The sequence below is a fragment of the Vicia villosa genome, linkage group LG1, assembly GCF_029867415.1.
Source record: "Vicia villosa cultivar HV-30 ecotype Madison, WI linkage group LG1, Vvil1.0, whole genome shotgun sequence".
Classification (NCBI taxonomy): Eukaryota; Viridiplantae; Streptophyta; class Magnoliopsida; order Fabales; family Fabaceae; genus Vicia; species Vicia villosa.
This window is the reverse complement of record NC_081180.1, coordinates 231,095,396-231,114,428: the sequence shown is the minus strand read 5'-3', so window position 1 is coordinate 231,114,428 and position 19,033 is coordinate 231,095,396. Positions and strand designations below refer to the sequence as shown.

Genomic DNA, 19,033 nt, shown 5'->3' with positions numbered 1-19,033 from the left:
TCATTCGGTAGTAAGCATTGCACGGTCACTTCACGGTTATAAATAAATTATACCTTTTTTTTTATATATATTTGACCGTTAATATCTAATATATATATATATATATATATATATATATATATATATATATATATATATATATATATATATATATATATATATATATATATATATATATATATATATATATATATATATATATATATATATATATATAGGGGACGACTCAAGTGAGAACACTTGGTTATTATGAGAAATGAGAACAATGAATCACGACCATTAAATTTTGATTTTGTTGATTTTAATGGACTGGATTGATTTTAATTGATTTTTATTTTAAATCAATATAGAAAGAGAAACCAATCCAGTCCATTAAAATCAACAAAATCAAAATTTAATGGTTGTGATTCATTGTTCTCATTTCTCATAATTTCTCATAATAACCAAGTGTTCTCACTTGAGTCGTCCCCTATATATATATATATATATATATATATATATATATATATATATATATATATATATATATATATATATATATATATATATATATATATATATATATATATATATATATATATATATATATATATATATAGATTAAATATATTAATAGTTAAATGTATTAAAAAATTAAATTTATTTATTAAATAACCGGAGAGTGTATTCGTTAAGAGGAATATAGCTATCAAATAAAAAAGAAGACAAATATTAATTTTGGCTTAAAAAAGCAAGAGCATGCTTCCATATAGGAAAATACTTACATAGACACAACCCCAACACTTGTACTTACACACAACCAATCACATTTTTTTATTAACTAAAAATTTAAAATAAAATTGTCTCTCTCCTCTTTTATCTCAACCACCCCCATGATGCCAATTAAAAACGAAATTAAAATTTTAAAAAATTTATATTCTTTCTCTTTTCATTGGTTGTTCCTAAAATTTTGGGTTTAGGTTCGTATCCATACAAGTATTTCTCATATAGGAAAATACTTACATAGACACAACCCCAACACTTGTTACATATATATGAATAAAAGGCAATGAGACAGTTATTTTCGAGAAGATGAGCATCAGTCTCTCAATAAATCTTATTAGGAAAACAAAGAGATATATTTCCATTTCATATCACAATTTGATTTTGACTCAAATATTAAAACTTCTATCTATTAGGACTTCAATGAAACAGCCCCTTTGTAATGTGATATAACCTTCAACTATAAACTATGCAAACAATCTCAAAAAAGTGTAGCAGAAAAGGAAACACTGTCATTATTTATTCACTAAAGATTAACATCTTGGCACAGAAGCTTGTGCATCAAATCCTTATCTCCATATTTTCACCAAGCAATCATGGCTAGCCGAGGCAATCAATTCATCTTCAGGTGAATCTGCCAGTCCAGCAATCAACCCTTTGTGTGCCATTACTGACATTGTTCTACTGCTCTCAGTTGGACTCCAGAATTCAAGATTCTGCAAAATTTTCATAATTTAGAAGGGTCTGGAGTTTCTAATTTATGCTAAAAAAAACTATAATTTCAGTAGGAGTTTTTAACACATTGTATACAGAAAGCTGACATTGTTACCTGATAGCCACCAATAACTAAGAGGTTAGAATATGCTGGATGAAACATGCACGATTGAAACTTGTTCCCGTTTGAAAGCAACTCACTGATGCATTTTCCATCTGACCAGACTCGTGCACTATCTTCACTGACAGTAGCAAGAAACTTTCCACTTCTATCCCAACAAATGGAAGCAACATCTTTATCATGTTCCTAGAGGGAAATGAAATTCAATTATGATACATGTTGCAAAACACAACATTCATACAGTGAAATGAAAAGGTAAGAACTGTGGTATATTATAGATAAGAATTAACCTTTAAGTTACCTTTAGATTGCACACAACTTTAGCAGTTTGAACATCAATTAGTTTGGGAATGTTTCCAGTAGCAGTAGCTATAAAGTTCCCATGAACAGGCTGAAATCTAACTTGCTTACTACCTCCCTGCAATACATTATTAATATTGATTGGCTTCTGTTTTTAAAACAAGTTTCTAAGCATATGAAGGAGTACATCACATCTAGCTAAAAAGCAACACCACTTCATTTCTAGGACAAATAGCAACACCAAGGTTAAGGGATTGTTATATTGATTATGTACATATATTATTATTCCAAACTGACCTTAGTTATATGTAAGATAGACCGCTGGTTCACATTCCATATACGAATTACATCATTGCTATCACACGAGCAAAGAAGGTCCACCTTACTTGGGTGGAAGTCCAGTGACATTACTTGTTCAGAATGTCCAGAAAGGCTGAACAATGATTTTTTTGGCTATACCATGAAACAAAACAAAAAATAGATAGTTATCATTAAATTTGCCACAAAACAACGGAAGAAAAGGCGAATGAAAGTGCGAACAGGAAAGAAAAAATAAAAGTGAAGGGAAGATGGAAATGATCCACATTTTAAATAATTGGAAGTTATGAATATATACGAAGACAATCAAGACAAAAAGAAAGTGACAAGTAACAGCTTACTCTGTCTGCATCCCATACTCTTACAGATTTATCAAAGGAAGATGTTGCAAATATAGTTGAACCTGGTCTAAACCGAACATCTGTGATGAGAAGTGAATGTGTTTCTTCAGTAGCATAATTATTAAAAGTATCCATCTTCCAAATAAAAACCTGTCATCACAAACTGCAATTAGTTCGGAACACAAGGAAAAACCCAAACCGTGATTAAGAAGGGATAAGCTAAAATGAATTTGGAAGTTGATTAGTTTGAACAACCTTCTTGTCATGTCCAGCACTTGCCAGAAATTTTCCATCTGTTGAAAAATGGCTGGCCAAAACCTTGCTTTTGCTCGAGTGAAGGCATCCAATTTCTTGGAGTGAAAAATCTATCAAATGATTAGAAATCCTTGTGTTAGACATAAGTATTTACAATCTCTAGAAGAATAAGATTAAAGGCCACATAATAATCTCGTTATATGCAGTTCAGCACTACTTAAGGGGATAAAAAAATACAAAAGGGTTAATGATATGTCATACATAAGCCTTAGCAAAGGTACTCTTAGAAAAAGTCCATGAATATTTTACCTTTATTTTCATTTCTACTGTTTGTTCCTGAAATTCGTTTCAGATTTTTAAAAGGCATAGTTCGATGATCAGAATTTCCATCTTCAATAGACAGGTAAGAATCCACATTTTCATCTTCTGGTTTTTCATCTGTTGCATCCACACATTCCTATTGTTTATATCCCATTGGAAAGAATACAAGTTTAGAAGAGAGGAATCAAATTGGCAAAATAAAAGAAAAATGAATTAACAACAATGGCAGTGGATTTAAACAAAATTATTCATTGTAAGTAGGAATGAGAAGATATCAAGTATTTTCTTTTAAAATATATGATAACCTACCAGGACAGGTTCTCCAGGTCCCTTGAGGTCTGTTATCTTTCTCTTTGCGGGGTTCTGATTGAGCATAGGTACATATTTTTCAGAAACATTAGCATAATGATAACTGTCTGTTGCTGATAAGGTACAGTGAAAGTGCAATGACTTGGAACTTTAAAATGTTGAATACCATACATCAAGATTTTGGGTCTGCGTCTGCATTTGAAGATCCGGCTTACATTGAGGTTCTCCACCTATAATTTGGTCCGGTATCTGTATCATGATGGAATTAGTTTGCATGGAAGACAATACAATAACATGAAAACAAATTCATATAAAATTTGAAATGTTATAAACAACTTTATAAAACTGCATATGTAAGATAGAATGGGATGGTACTAATGACAAACAAGAGCTTATTTTAAGAAGAGGGAAACTAAACAACAAGATAATCCTTCTGCCAAATGCAAAGAATCCTCATGAAAACCTTGATGTTGGACACAAAAACCACAAGAATGTTTTTGCCCTTAAATTATTTTCACAGATGATGAAGAACTAACACAAATTTGAAGTCATCTTCACCTACTTAAATTTACTTTGGTATAGAGTAGCTATCCTTAAATCGTACTCAGTTTTGTATAATACTCTTATTTATCTGTTTGGTAAATCCAAAACAAGTCTTGCATAAAACCATGTTTCACAGAGAAACTTTATTGTCTTCTCCACTTGTATGTTAATTCACCATTTTGACTTTCAATTGGCGGGATACGAAAACACAAACCTCTCTATCCTTATTGCTTGGTTCATTCTTGGGAATCTCTGGATATTGACCGTTACATCTGGTAGAAATTCTAGGAGCTGTGAAAGTCTGACTATTAGAAGTACTTGTACGTTCTTTATTAAGAATTGCGTCCTGATTTTGTCTGTTCAACACATGAGGCTGCTGTCCATAGTTTGGTATTTGAGAAAGTGGAGTTAGCAGCTGGTTCTGCAGAACCAGGAAATTTCTAGTCAATAAAAAAGGATAAAAATGTAGTACTACCAACAAACTCTCATATACACTTCAATTGAAATTTAGAGAAAAACTGAATACAAATGGAATTCTTTGTCCATAAGATCCACAAGCATACTACGTCACTCACATTTAATCGCAATTCATTTGTTGGCACAAATTTAGGAGCTTCGTAATTGTCTGCAAACAAAAATAACCATTAAGATTTTAAAATATATAATATATTACTTACTAATCAGCTAAGCAATAAAAAATATTTTCATTAAAATTGAATATGAATTTTATTGTGTACATCCAAATGGAGAATAAGTTCAAGACATACTTGTTACTTGACCGTTACATCTGGTAGAGATTCTAGGAGCTGTGAAAGTCTGACTATTAGAAGTACTTGTAAATTCTTGACTGAGGATTCCGTCCTGATTTAGTCTGTTCAACGCTTGAAGCTGCTGTCCATAGTTTGGCATTTGCGAAAGTGAAGTTAGCATCTGGTTCTGCAGAACCAGGAAATTTCTAGTCAATAAAAAAAGGATAACAATGTAGTACCCTCAACGAACTTTCATATAGACTTCAATAGAAGTTTAGAGAAAAACTGAATACAAATGGAATTCTTTGTCCAAAAGATTCCACAAGCATACTACATCACCCACATTTAATGGCAATCCATTTGTTGGCACAAAATTGGGAGCTTCATAGTTGTCTGCAAACAAAAATAGCCATTAAGATCTTAAAATATATAATATATTACTCACTAATCAGCTAAGGAATAAAAAAGCTTTTCATTAAAATTGCATATGAATTATATAGTTGACATCCAAATGAGGAATAGGTCTGAGACATACTTGTTACTTGAGTTCCATCTAAAGGCAGCATTGCTTTTTGTCTTGCATCCAGAGGGTTTCTAGGTATGGAAGGCCCCACATGCATCCGAATTCCATTATCCTGAAAATTTAAATGACATTAAATAAATCTGTCATGACATAGACTGAGTTTTCTATTCTCATTGTTATATTTTGTATTTATCATGTATACAGAGCTAGAGGATACCTTATAGACTTGCTTCTGGAGCTGCTTGCCTACATCTTGATATGGGTGGCTGACAAAACAAGATAAAGGTATGTAAAGAGAAATATTGAGGATATTTCATCAATATGTAAAACCAATTTAAAATGTGCAACTATACACAGTGTACTCCTTTCAATATACATAATTTTTTTAAAGATTTATAATGTAAAAGTGAAACAAGCCAATGCCTATGAAGGGTGAAGTAGCACAGTTATATATAGTGTCACTATAGATTAATGGACCTATTGTGGACTATTCTGTTTATGGTCCTAAAGGAATACAGATCCACATGAGCTGAAAACAATAATCACATGATAACCATTCAAATTCAAAATATGCATCTTTACAATTACTTTGAACTGATCCCTGAGAAGAACTCCAGGTTATTTTCAGTCATAAGAGCAAGCACACTTGGATCAATATTTTCAGGAAAATTGCCAAGGTGATCATTATTTTGCAGTCTTGAAGGAATCAAGTTAGAAGCTTGTTGTGCCATGACGTTGTTAAAGCTAGAGCTAGCTTGAAACTGTTGAGATCTCTGCTCACTCATTGGCATTTGGGGGATTCTAAAAGAGCAACTATCATCCATTGGAGTATTGGTCAATCTAGGGACCTGAAAATTGACAAATGTATGAATAATAAATGATTGAGATAAAACATGGGGTTAACAGCAAAAAAGATTACCACCTTATTAGATGACTGTGGATCAGACCCTTCATGCCTCCCTACTCTAGACAAATATGTCTCATAGAAAATAGACCACCATTCATGCAGAAATCCCTCCGGAGAATCAAGCTCTAGATCCAAACACTTCGGGTCTGTACTCATCAATTTAAAACAAGATTTAGTACCACCAATATCAACAACACTAAAAAAAGCTTAAATTCAATTATCACAGTTTCAATTTCAAATAACTTAACGACCAAGAATCAACCTCAAAAAAATCTAATCAAAACGAAATTCATTATCAAAATGAGCATCAGTTAACCCCAAAAACATACAAACTCCCCTGCATCAGTCCCTCCACTAGATTATATCACAATCAATAAAAAGCTTAAATTCAATCATTATTGTTTCAATTTCAAATAACTTAACAAAAAAGAATCAAACTCAAAAGACCTGATCAAAATGAAATTCATAATTAAAAGGAGCATCAATTAATCCCAATATATATGAACTCCACTGCATCAATCATTCCACAAAATTATATCAAAATCAATAAAAAGCTTCAATTTGATTATTGAAGTTTCAATTTCAAATAACTTAACGAGGAAGAATCAAACTCAAAAGACCTTATCAAACACAATCTGAAAACTTCAACCCCAACTACCAATTGAACGAACCCTATAACTAATCTGATTCAAATCAAATCAAAATGAACAGTGATCCCGCCAAAATCACATCACCAACTACAACATCATACAATGACGATTCAAATATCAAAAACACGTGAAATAAACAAATAAACCGATTAAACAAACACTTTCTACGTATATAATACACAAATTCAAATCCAAATACATATAACATACAATTAGGATTTTCGGGAACGGTAGTTTCGTTCATGAAAATCGCAGCAGTGCTATACATTCCCTTCTTCAGAAGATAATCATGCAAAAAGTACCGAAACCTACAAAAACAAAAAATCAAAATCAAAACCAAAACCAAAAAAAACTATCGATTAGTATTCTCCATCACTTCACTACTCACATTGCATGAGAATCTAACGATTCGTTATCGTTCGCGTCCATGACGAAAACGATACCGATACAGATCAATGTACGTAACGTAACGTAAACTAGTTTTCGCTACGGAGTTGGATTAGTGAGAGGGAGAAAGATTGAGATGAAATTGGATTGAAATTGATTTGAAAATGGAAGAAGATGAAGTGAAAAAGTGACACTGTGACAGTGCCATGCAAATAGGAACGAAAATCGGGTTTTTAGGGGTAAAGAAATTGTACGAGAGAGTGACACTATATAAAGCGTTGTTATAGGACTGAGAAGAAAATCATGTGGGCCCCACACGATTATCTCGGGGTGGAATTTTTTATTGACTTAAAAAGTTGAAATTCTTTTGTTTTTCTTATAATTGACCTTAATACAAGAGAGTAATTTTTTTTTTTTGTTTATTTTATGAGAGTGAGTGTTTAATGTAGATAAGGGTAAAATGAGGTGTCATGAGATATTTTTCAAAATTTAAATATAATTTATTAAAATTTAAATTAAGTATGTTTGACTTTTAATTTATTTTATATATATTTTGTTTGGTATCAGTTATTATTTGAGAGATGGAAAGTATTTATTCATTTTTTCTATTTTATTTTGATTTTTTAAATTATACTTTATTGTATAATGTTTAATTTATTTTGATTTACTTATTTTCACCTTTATAACATTTATGCTATAAATTGATAATTGATTTATATTAAAAGTTTATCTTTAAAAAATATAATTAAAAAAGTTAGTAATATATATATATATATATATATATATATATATATATATATATATATATATATATATATATATATATATATATATATATATATATATATAAATTTAACGAAAAATATATATTCATATATACATTATTTTAAATTTTAAATCTTATATTTATAATTCTTAAATATGAGAAAAGATAAATAAAATAATTTAAATATTAAAATGTATGTACACGTCTAAATTTATATACACGTATTTGACACCTATAGGTGACCTTAATATGATTTTTTTTTAATATTTAATTATTATTAACTTAAAAAAAAATTGAGAATGAGTGTTCAATGTACGGATGAATAAAATAAAGGTGTCATGAAACATTTCTCAAAATTAAATATATATTGCTTAAAATTTAAAATAAGTATGTTTGACTTTTCAATTTTTTAAATTATATTTTATTCTCAATTAGTAATTGTGAGATGGAAACTTATTTGTTCACTTTTTCTATTTTAATTTTGTTGTATTTATTTTAAATTAGACTTTATTGCATAATATTTATTTTAGTTTTTTAACATTTATGTTATACATTTACTAATATATGTTAAAAGTAAGTATTTTTTAAAAAAATTCAAAAAAGTTAATGGTTATCAAATTTAAAGAATATGAACATTCATCAACGGAGAGTGTTAATTTTGTATTTTTCAGAAGGTGGAAGTAGGGGTGTTTGCGATGCAGTTTAAGCGATTTTAACATAAAAAATTATCTGAATCGTAAGAGAAAAAAGTGTGCGGTTCGGTTTGATTCGGTTGACTTTTAAAAATAAAACCGAATCAAACTAATGCGGTTTGGATTGGTTTGGTTGGTTCGGTTTTTTCTTACAAAAATTTATTGAGCCATACATACACATATTGATGACAACATAACTTTGTATTTAGTCATTTATGCGTTATCAAATTATAACAAAATTCATCATATTTGGATAACAACTTTCCATTTTTTATATACAAAAATAATATTAGATAAAAGTGGAATAAAAAACATAAAATAGTAGCATAAAATAATATCAAAAGCATTATAATGAAATAGAAAAAAAGATGAGATGAAATATTTGAGAAGCTGAAAAAGAAAGAGCATAAGAGATGCGATTAGATAAGAAGAGGAACATTAAAACGTAATTGATAGAGAGAATAGTAGAATAAAAATAATAAGATGAAAAAGAAAGAACTTAAGAGATGAAAGACTAGAAAAGAATATAAGAAGAAGGTGCAATACTGCTAGGAGAGATTTGAGAAGTCTTAAACTGTAACCTTAAGTGTGAGGAAGAGAAAATCATTAGTAATCCTAAGGCTAAGGCATAATAGGTTTCAGTTTGGGTTGGGTATAAGTTAATTGAAATTAGGGGGTTGTAACATAATGCGGTTTGGTTTGGTTTGTAAAATACAAATCGCAAACCGAACCGTGCAGTTTCTTAAAAAATGGCCCAAACACATCCGAACCAAATGTGTTTTTTGTAGTTTCGGTTTGGTTTGGTTCGGTTTTGTGGTTTTCTATTGGACCGGTTTGGTTTTGAACACCCCTAAGTGGAAGCGTACCTACAAACACTCTAAACATTATTATAAATACGCGTGGCAAACGAACATATCCGCCTCCGTTTAAGCTTATCATGCAAAAGCCTGCAAAAAAATGGAGCGGGGCGGGACATGCTTTATTGAGGGTGTGGGTGTAAAACCTTGTCACACCTCGCAAAAAAATAAGTAAGAGAGGGTCGAGCTTGCGGGTATTGCACCTTTTAAGCGTAAAAATTTTAAAATGTCATTTTAATGTCCGCACCCACAAAAACATGGGGTGGGATGGAGTGGACATATTAGAGCGTGCGGACCAAAAACCTTGATTTGCTCCACAAAAAAGTGCAGGCAAAATGGGCATGCTTGACGGATTGGGCCTGTTTTACCACCCTTAATTATAAAATTTTATGAAAAAGTTCATGTAGTGGACTAATTGATGAGGATCTTGGGCGATGGCGAGAGATGTAACACTCTAAAAACCCTGATTCTTTATATATATATATATATATATATATATATATATATATATATATATATATATATATATATATATATATATATATATATATATATATATAAGATAAAACAATTATTTCATAAAGTCCAGTTGTAGCGGTGAAAAATTGAGACCGAAGCCATTGGATTGACCCAGCTCGTTATTTTAGTGAAAGTCGCCACCGCGCTTTATTGTTTCCAAAAGAAATGGGAAAAAGAGCGAAATAAAACCCAAAGAAGTTTTTAAAATCAAAACTAATAAAATAAACAGAGATCTTAGGTTCAGGGGTTGGTTATGCAAGGGGAAAGTATTAGCACCCCTCATATCTGTAGTACTCTACAAGAACCTCTTTGAAATATATTATTATTATTATTGTTATTGTTATTGTTATTATAAAATGCTTATGTGTTTTGTTTAAATAGAGTGGGAGGGTTAGAAAAGAAAATTTAAAAGTGTGCTCGGCAAGACATCGCATCTTGTGCCTACATACCCCTTAAGTGCAATAGGGAAGTCAGAGCATTTGTAGTCCCCCTTAAAAGAAAAATAAAGAGCCAAGTGGCAAAATATTTTTCGGTGTTGAGCTTTACAATACTTAACAAGTTTTAATAAGGTGCCAAGCTTTAACAATGTCATTTTATCATTGGGAACTTGAACTTTCCTAATATGACAAAGAGGCATAATGCGACCCTTATCACCATAATAATGACAAATAATTTTAGATGAAATGTTTTTTCTATTTCTTCTAGAAACATAAGGATTTTTCTTAAAAATGTTCCCTCTATCACTCAAAGAGTTAAAACTAGTAGCATTAATGTGGCAAGAACAACTAGATTCAAGAATCCACGTATCTGTGCACTTGTTAGATGAAACACATAGTATATATCTGTTTTACCGCTTGAATAGTCGATTTTAACCACATTTGCAAAACTGGATGAGCCCTAATTTCTGTTTGGACAATCCTTCTTCCAACGCTCAATCAGTTTGCAACTATAAATCTCAGTTGTTTTTCAATTCTTTGATTTGGACCTCTGCTTTCTAGAACTTGCTTTACCCATGGTCTGCCCACGATCTTGGCCCCCCTCCTATAAAGATCTACACCTTGAGTTCCTTCCTTTATACTTTGTCTCATTTGAGAATGAGACAAAAATATAGTTGTAATCACATCAAGTCTGATAATATTTTTCTCGTAAGTAAAAGTAGTCAACAAGTGGTCACAAGAGCCTGATAACGAGCACAACAAGATAATTGTCTTATATTCATCATCAATCTTCGCCCCAAGTCTCAGCAAATCAGTGATTATGTTGAAGATATTGTTAGAACAAGATTTGTTCTTATCAATTATCTTAGTTTTGATGATAACAATAATATGAATTTTGCTTAAGATAATATGGTACTCTAATCCAATGCAATTTCCCTTTCAGGAAATATATATAAAGAGTACGCATAATTCAGCGCTCAGAAGTTGTGTCTCAAATGGTTCAGCATGCAACATCAGAACATGGTCTGGCAAGACATCAGAAGATGGTCGAAGCAGAATCAGAACATGGGTCTATGGAAGCATCAGAAGAACATGAGATCAGAAGCACTGAAGATCAGAAGATGGTATCACGCAACAGAAGCACTTCAAGATCAGAAGATCAGAAGATGCTATGCACCAAGCTGTTTTGACTCTGATGATATTCAAACGTCGTATTCACAAACATCAGATCAGAAGGAAGTACAGGTGGCAGACTACGCTGACTGACAAAAGGAACGTTAAAGCTACTAAAGGCAACGTCAGTAGACACAGCGTGAACAAGGCTCGAGGTAGTTGACAAAAGCGTATAACATTAAATGCAATGCTGTACGGAACACGCAAAGCATTAAATGCACTCAACGGTCATCTTCTCAACGCCTATAAATATGAAGTTCTGATGAGAAGCAAGGTTACCAATTCTTAACAACTCTGATCGAAAATAAACTTGCTGAAACGCTATTCAATCAAAGCTCAGAATCTTCATCAACTCACTACATTGCTGTTGTAATATCTTAGTGAGATTAAGCTTAAACGATAAGAGAAATATCACAGTTTGTGATTATAGCTTTTAAGAAGCATTTGTAAACTCTTGTATAGATTACATTAAGTTGTAAGGAACTAGAGTGATCGTGTGATCAGTATACTCTAGGAAGTCTTAGCAGTTGGCTGAGCAGTTTGTAACTAGAGTGATCAGGTTGATCAGTAGACTCTAGAAAAGTCTTAGAAGTTGTCTAAGCAGTTGTTCCTGGAGTGATCAAGTTGTGATCAGAATACTCTAGAAGACTTAGTCGTGGACTAAGTGGAAAACCATTGTAATCCGTGCGATTAGTGGATTAAATCCTCAGGTTGAGGTAAATCATCTCTGCGGGGGTGGACTGGAGTAGCTTCGTTAACAGCGAACCAGGATAAAAATAATTGTGCAATTTATTTTTATCGTCCAAGATTTAAAGTCACACTTATTCAATCCCCCCCTTTCTAAGTGTTTTTCTATCCTTCAATTGGCATCAGAGCGCCGGTTCTAAGGTGCAAGCACTTAACCGTGTTTAGAAAAGATTCAGGAAGAGAAAAACGCTTCATTTAAAAGATGGCTGGTGAAACTCCGACAAATCCACCTGCATCTACATCTGGCTCTGCTGAGCAATACAACGGTAACAATGGTTATACAAGACCGCCGGTATTTGAGGGTGAAAACTTTGAATACTGGAAAGATAAACTGGAAAGTTACTTTCTTGGTCTAGATGGTGATCTATGGGATCTTCTGATGGATGGTTACAAACATCCAATAAATGCCAGTGGCGTAAAGCTGACAAGGCAAGAAATGAATGATGATCAAAAGAAGCATTTCAGGAATCATCATAAATGCAGAACTGTTTTGCTGAATGCTATTTCTCATGTTGAGTATGAGAAAATATCAAACAGGGAAACAGCCTATGATATATATGAATCCTTGAAAATGACTCATGAAGGAAATGCTCAAGTCAAGGAGACAAAAGCTCTTGCCTTAATCCAGAAGTATGAAGCCTTCAAGATGGAGGATGATGAAGACATTGAAAAGATGTTTTCGAGATTTCAAACTCTGACTGCTGGATTGAGAGTTCTTGACAAAGGATACACCAAGGCTGATCATGTGAAGAAGATCATCAGAAGCTTACCCAGAAGATGGGGTCCTATGGTGACTGCATTCAAGATTGCAAAGAATCTGAATGAAGTTTCTCTGGAAGAGCTGATCAGTGCCTTGAGAAGTCATGAAATAGAGCTGGACGCAAATGAGCCTCAAAAGAAAGGTAAGTCTATTGCATTAAAATCAAATATCAAGAAATGCACTAACGCTTTTCAGGCTAGAGAAGAAGATCCTGAAGAATCAGAATCTGAAGAAGAAGATGAACTGTCCATGATTTCCAGAAGGGTAAATCAACTCTGGAAGAGCAAGCAAAGGAAGTTCAGAGGCTTCAGAAGTTCAAAGAGATTTGAACATGGAGAATCTTCTGATGAAAGAAGATCTGACAAGAAGAAGGTCATGTGCTATGAATGCAATGAGCCAGGACACTTCAGAAATGAATGTCCAAATCTTCAGAAGGAAAATCCCAAAAAGAAGTTTCATAAGAAGAAAGGTCTTATGGCAACCTGGGATGAGTCAGAAGATGATTCAGAAGATGAGCAGGCCAACTGTGCGCTGATGGCGACAGAAGATGACGGATCAGAATCTACATCAGAATCAGATTCTGAAGAGGTATTTTCTGAACTTACTAGAGATGAGTTAGTTTCCGGATTAACTGAACTTCTGGAATCCAAGTCTCAGATTTGTATTAAATACAAAAAGCTGAAAAAGCTATTTGAATTTGAAACAAAGAGGCTTGAATTGGAAAATTCTGAATTGAAAGATAAACTTTTAAAATTATCCAATGATGTTGGATCTCTTTCTAATTCAGAAAAATCCACTCCTAGTCTAAACCATATTCTGAAAGAATATGATTTAAGTTTCAGGAAGTTCTTATCTAGAAGTATTGGCAGAAGTCAGCTAGCTTCTATGATATATGCCGTATCTGGAAACAAAAGAGTTGGCATTGGTTATGAGGGTGAAACCCCATACAAACTTGAACCTGTTGATGAAATGAAACTCACATACAAGCCATTGTATGATCAGTTCAAGTATGGCCACTCTCATGATATTAGGCACACTTCACATGCACAAAGTTTTCACATAACACACACCAAGAAGCATGTGACACAACCTAGGAAATATCATGAAACTCATATTAAAAATTATCATGCTGTTCCTCCTATTGCTTATAATGTCAAACCCAAGTTCAATCAGAACTTGAGAAAATCTAACAAGAAAGGACCCAAGAAGATGTGGGTACCAAAGAAAAAGATTATTTCTTTTGCAGATTCTCTTGATAACAAAGAAGACAACATTCAACATGACATGACACCTGGACTCAAGTTGCTCTCAACACTTGAAGGGAAGAAAGATTGTCTTCCAAGTTCTGGTTCTTAAATCTGTTGAAGAAACTATGTTTGTAGGATTTCAGAAAAGAAGCTTATTAGTCTTGGAACCATCTATGATGTTTGCCTCTAAGGCTTTGATGTTTCTTTCTTGAGTATTCTGAATGCTCTAAATGCTACAGAATATACAACATTGAAACATTGATTGTGGACAAATCAATAAACATCTGTTTTGATGATAAACTTGTTTCTGATGAAACAAAGAGCTTAAGAATTTCTGCAGATACAGTTTTGTCTTATCAGAAGCTGCAGAACAAAGAAGTAAACCTCCAGAAGCTGTGTACATCAGAAGTAATGGATCAGAAGATCATTCAGACTTATATCAGCACACTTCAGAAGGAGTATTTCCAGAAGAGAAATTAGATCAATTCAGAAGCAGTAATCAGAATTTGAAGGCGTAAAATCTCTCTGATATTTACAGCTGTCATCTATTATCTGATGATGAACACGTGTCTGTACGGTTTGTACAAAGCGTGCAGTTGAAAAGACGCCGACCTAGGTAACTGTATTAAATCATTTCATTTACTGTGTTCTCTCTCCTAATGTCATTTCTCATTAAATGCATAATGATTTCTTTTTAAATCTTTTAAATAACCCGCTTCATCTTCATTCCCACTTTTTCTCTCTTTCTCTCTCTTTTGTGCATTCACCTCGTTGCATCTCTCTTCAAACCCTAGTTCTTGATTTGATCTCAAAGCATTATCATAATGAATCCATCTTCTCGTTCATCAATCTCTAAAGATAGTATCACTTCCACACAGAACCGTTTAAGCAAAAATGATGCTCCGTTGAAAACATGCTTAATACCCACGAAAGAACTGGAAGTTCTATGTGAATCGGCTGTGGACGTCAACAACCTTAAAGCAAATGGCTTTCAGTGTGATGCAAGAATCTTTGAGCAAGGATGGTCTAAATATCTTGATAGATTGGTTGGTCCAATTTATCCTGAACTTGTAAAGGAGTTTTGGGTACATGCAACAGTTACCCCAACTGCCATCATTTCATTCGTGCTAGGGCATGAAGTGACTATCACTGAGAAACTCATCAGAAAGCTGTACAATCTTGATGATGAAGAAGGTTGGTCTGAGTTTCAACCCCATACAGTTGACTGGACTTTAGTTGAAAAACAAATCTCTACGGTTGTTGGAACTGATTCTCATTTTACGGGCAACTTAAAGCCTTTTTATAAAGTATGGGCTGAGATTATTCTGGGTTCTCTTCACCATAGAAAAAAGATGCGCTGCTCCTCCTACATCAATCCGACTCACAAGTATACTCTTTTCTGCATTGGCAAAAAGATAGAGATCAACATCTCTCATATTCTATTTGAGAATCTGAAAACCTCTATCTTTGATTCAAGAGAAGATGAAAGGGCGAAGTACCCTCATATTCCAAGAACAACCATTCCTTTCGGAAGGATGATTTCATACATTCTGATTGAAAGCAAAGTGGTGGACTCCATCAGAAATTGTAATGCCTCGCATTTTCTTGGAGTAACTCAAGGTCCCATCTTCAATGGTGTTGATCTGTTCGGACTGGAAGTCATTAAGAATGTACCTGCTATGTGCACAAGCTTTCCTGACATTCTGTCAAGAAGAATTGCTGTTGAAGGATTCATATCCTTGTATCATAAAGAACTTGATCAAGTTGTCAAGTTTTACTTGGAAGATTGTGTGAGAAAGCAATCAGACGTTGATCCTGCTTGGATCCGTGGCAGAGTACTTCCATCCAAAGATGATATTCTGAAGAAGGATAAAAAGGAACGTCAGGCAAGGCTAAAAAGAAAGGCACAAGAAGATGAGGCTGAGAGAGCCAAGAAGTTGAGGGTCACCTATGATCCTGACAAGGTGGACTCTAAAGAACGAAGAGATAAAAGGATCAGAGATTCCTTTCGCAGAACCAGATCTTCTTCTTCTTCTGTACAAATCTCCAGAAATGTCTTTACTCCACCTCCTTCTGTCCCTAAACCATCTTTCCAATCACCTCCATCTGAACCAAAAGTAAACTTCACTCTACCAAATCCTTCTCCATCATCCTCCTCCTCTCCCATTCTAAATCCCACACCTTTAAGTATTCTTCCCCCAACTCCTTCTGATAAATCTCTCTCACCAATTCCCTTTACAAACACTCCATCCTCGTCTCAATCCATCATTTCTGATATTCCATCCTCATCAATCATTCTCTCAGATATCCCTTCTTCCTCATCCACCGTACTTCCAACTTCTATATCTCATCCCTTACCTATCGAAAATTCCGAACCTTACTGTCTTCTCTATCCTGACTACAAATTCACCTTCAATCCACCTGAACCTGAACCCTATACCTACCTGGAACTTTTCAGACTTGAGGTGATTAGCAGTCTAGACCTTCTGAAGGATGCATTCCTAAATGATCTGGATGATGTTTCTACAAGAAATCTCTGGAGAAGATTTCGCAAGGATTTTCAAGTAGAAGCAATAGCAGTACAGAAAAGACTAGTGGCTGCTGCCCCTGGTTACCCTGGTTACCTTCTGGAGGGAGATAATGGTATATACTACCATCCTCTCAGAAATTGTGTTGCTGCTGAGGAGAAGCCCTTTGTGGATGAGATGGAACAGTTGAGACTGGCTGCTACAATGGAAGCAAACCCATGCAGGGATATGGTTATCTTTGTTCCTGATTATCCTGTTCTGCTAGGAGATTTCAAGACTCTCTTTGACTATCTGAGGGAAAACCCGTCTGAGAAAGATCCAAACTTGGTCATTCCAGAAGTTGTTGACCCACCAGAAGTTGAAGGTCCTTCTGCTCCAAGGAATCTAGCTGCCATTCTTCAGGCACTTGAGAATGGAGACTCGGAAATTCCTGCTGCAGAATATGGAGATGCTTCTATGCAAGAAGCAGATGCTGAAGATCATGTTGCTGAATCAGACCCTGTTGAGGATATCCCAGCAAATGATACTTCTATGGAAGCTGCAGATCAAGTTGTCATTCCTGTGGATCAAAGCTGTGAAGCTTCTTCTGATGAACCTTCTCGTCTTGCAAAAACGCTAGAAGAAATTCAGAGGAGACAGGATGAGCAAAGCTCACGCAATGACAAGTATGATGCTTTCATTGAGAGGCAAGAAGGACACAACAACGAGATGAAAGAGATGCTGGCCAAGATCTTGTCAAGACTAGGGCCATCTTAGATTGAGTCTATGCTGTTTCTTTCTTTTCTTTGCATCTGTTTTGTTTCTGTGCATCTGATCTTTTCATTTTGTACTTCTGTACCCAATGGTTGAACCTTAATGACATCATCTTCTTCCTCCATGTGTTCTGTTTTATTCATCTGAATCTTTTCTATTTTTTGATGATATGACAAAAAGGGGGAGAAGATAAATGATAAATGATTTGATTAAATCTATCAGTTGCTGGGTAAAGAGGCTCCCACACATTCACTAACAAGAACTGCAAGTTCTATATGGTTTAAGTGTTTTGCAGGTACAGAGAAGTGAAGTGAATCTTCAGAAGCAAACACTAGAAGCAAAACCATAAGAAGCGTTATTCTGTAAAAGGAATAAGCTCTTGGAAACTGAAGCAAGCTGAGTGCTGTCAAGCTTCAGAGATCAGAAGCAAGAAAGAAGAATGAATCAGAAGCACTGATAATAGAATTTGAATATCATTGTCTATCCTGTTCTGACAAAATTCTATTTGCTCTGATACATATAATGTTATGGCTCTGATACATTATTTCAGCCTATATGGCTCTGATACATATAATGTGTTCAAACATACATTTTATGTTCTAACTCGTTCATGCTGACTTTTGTCGTTTAGTTTTTGTTCTGTAACATTTCAGGATGTAGAGATGCTCTGATGATGCTCTGGTACATTCAACAATGTTCTGATACAAATCTAGCATGAAGTGATGATTGGTAGACATTCAAAGTTCTGAAGCTATCCGAGGGAAGCAGAAGTCAGAAGCTGTGAATGTTCTGAAGATCAAAGAAATTCAAGTTCTGAAGCTGTCCACGATGGAAGCAGGAATCAGAAGCTGTGAGTGTTCTAAGGATCTAAAGAAATTCAAGTTCTGAAGCTGTCCAATGGAAGCAGAAGTCAGAAGCTATGAATTCTCTGAAGGCAGAAGCTTATATGATCGTCTCTACCGAAATAATCAGGGAAGTCTTTTATCAAAGTTCTTCGAGTATTTATTTCAGGGGGAGATTATTTATCTCAGGGGGAGATTGTTAATCTCAGGGGGAGACATATTCATATGCTTATGCTATAGCTGTGTAATTTGTCTTTTGCCGTCTACTCTTTCTGATCGCAAATTCATATCATTTATATATGTTTTTGTCATCATCAAAAAGGGGGAGATTGTTAGAACAAGATTTGTTCTTATCAATTATCTTAGTTTTGATGATAACAATAATATGAATTTTGCTTAAGATAATATGGTACTCTAATCCAATGCAATTTCCCTTTCAGGAAATATATATAAAGAGTACGCATAATTCAGCGCTCAGAAGTTGTGTCTCAAATGGTTCAGCATGCAACATC

At 33.9% G+C, this 19,033-nt stretch overlaps 1 protein-coding gene across 1 annotated transcript; it reads right to left on the bottom strand.

Moving 5' to 3' along the window:
• Window positions 1-1,134: 1,134 nt before the first annotated feature.
• On the bottom strand, window positions 1,135-7,513 carry LOC131623498 (transcriptional corepressor LEUNIG_HOMOLOG-like). Its single transcript, XM_058894509.1, has 19 exons — window positions 7,202-7,513; window positions 7,024-7,121; window positions 6,179-6,309; window positions 5,845-6,104; window positions 5,474-5,522; window positions 5,269-5,368; window positions 5,077-5,126; window positions 4,752-4,920; window positions 4,560-4,609; window positions 4,199-4,405; window positions 3,613-3,690; window positions 3,442-3,495; window positions 3,121-3,268; window positions 2,812-2,921; window positions 2,557-2,706; window positions 2,195-2,350; window positions 1,899-2,015; window positions 1,592-1,783; window positions 1,135-1,478 (listed from the first exon to the last, which is right to left on the bottom strand). The coding sequence occupies exons 1-19, from the start codon at window positions 7,240-7,242 to the stop codon at window positions 1,332-1,334; spliced, it is 2,307 nt and encodes a 768-aa protein (XP_058750492.1). The 5' UTR covers window positions 7,243-7,513; the 3' UTR covers window positions 1,135-1,331.
• Window positions 7,514-19,033: the final 11,520 nt, after the last annotated feature.

What these genes read in the sequence shown, in the direction of transcription:
- LOC131623498 (XM_058894509.1), bottom strand. Translation starts at nt 7,242, where the DNA reads ATGGACGCGAACGATAACGAATCGTTAGATTCTCATGCAAT. An exon ending in ATGTAACGGTCAAGTAACAA is followed by an intron (nt 4,610 to 4,751) that starts GTATGTCTTGAA and finishes TTTTGTTTGCAG; the next exon opens with ACAATTACGAAGCTCCTAAA. An exon ending in CAAGCAATAAGGATAGAGAG is followed by an intron (nt 3,691 to 4,198) that starts GTTTGTGTTTTC and finishes ATCATGATACAG; the next exon opens with ATACCGGACCAAATTATAGG.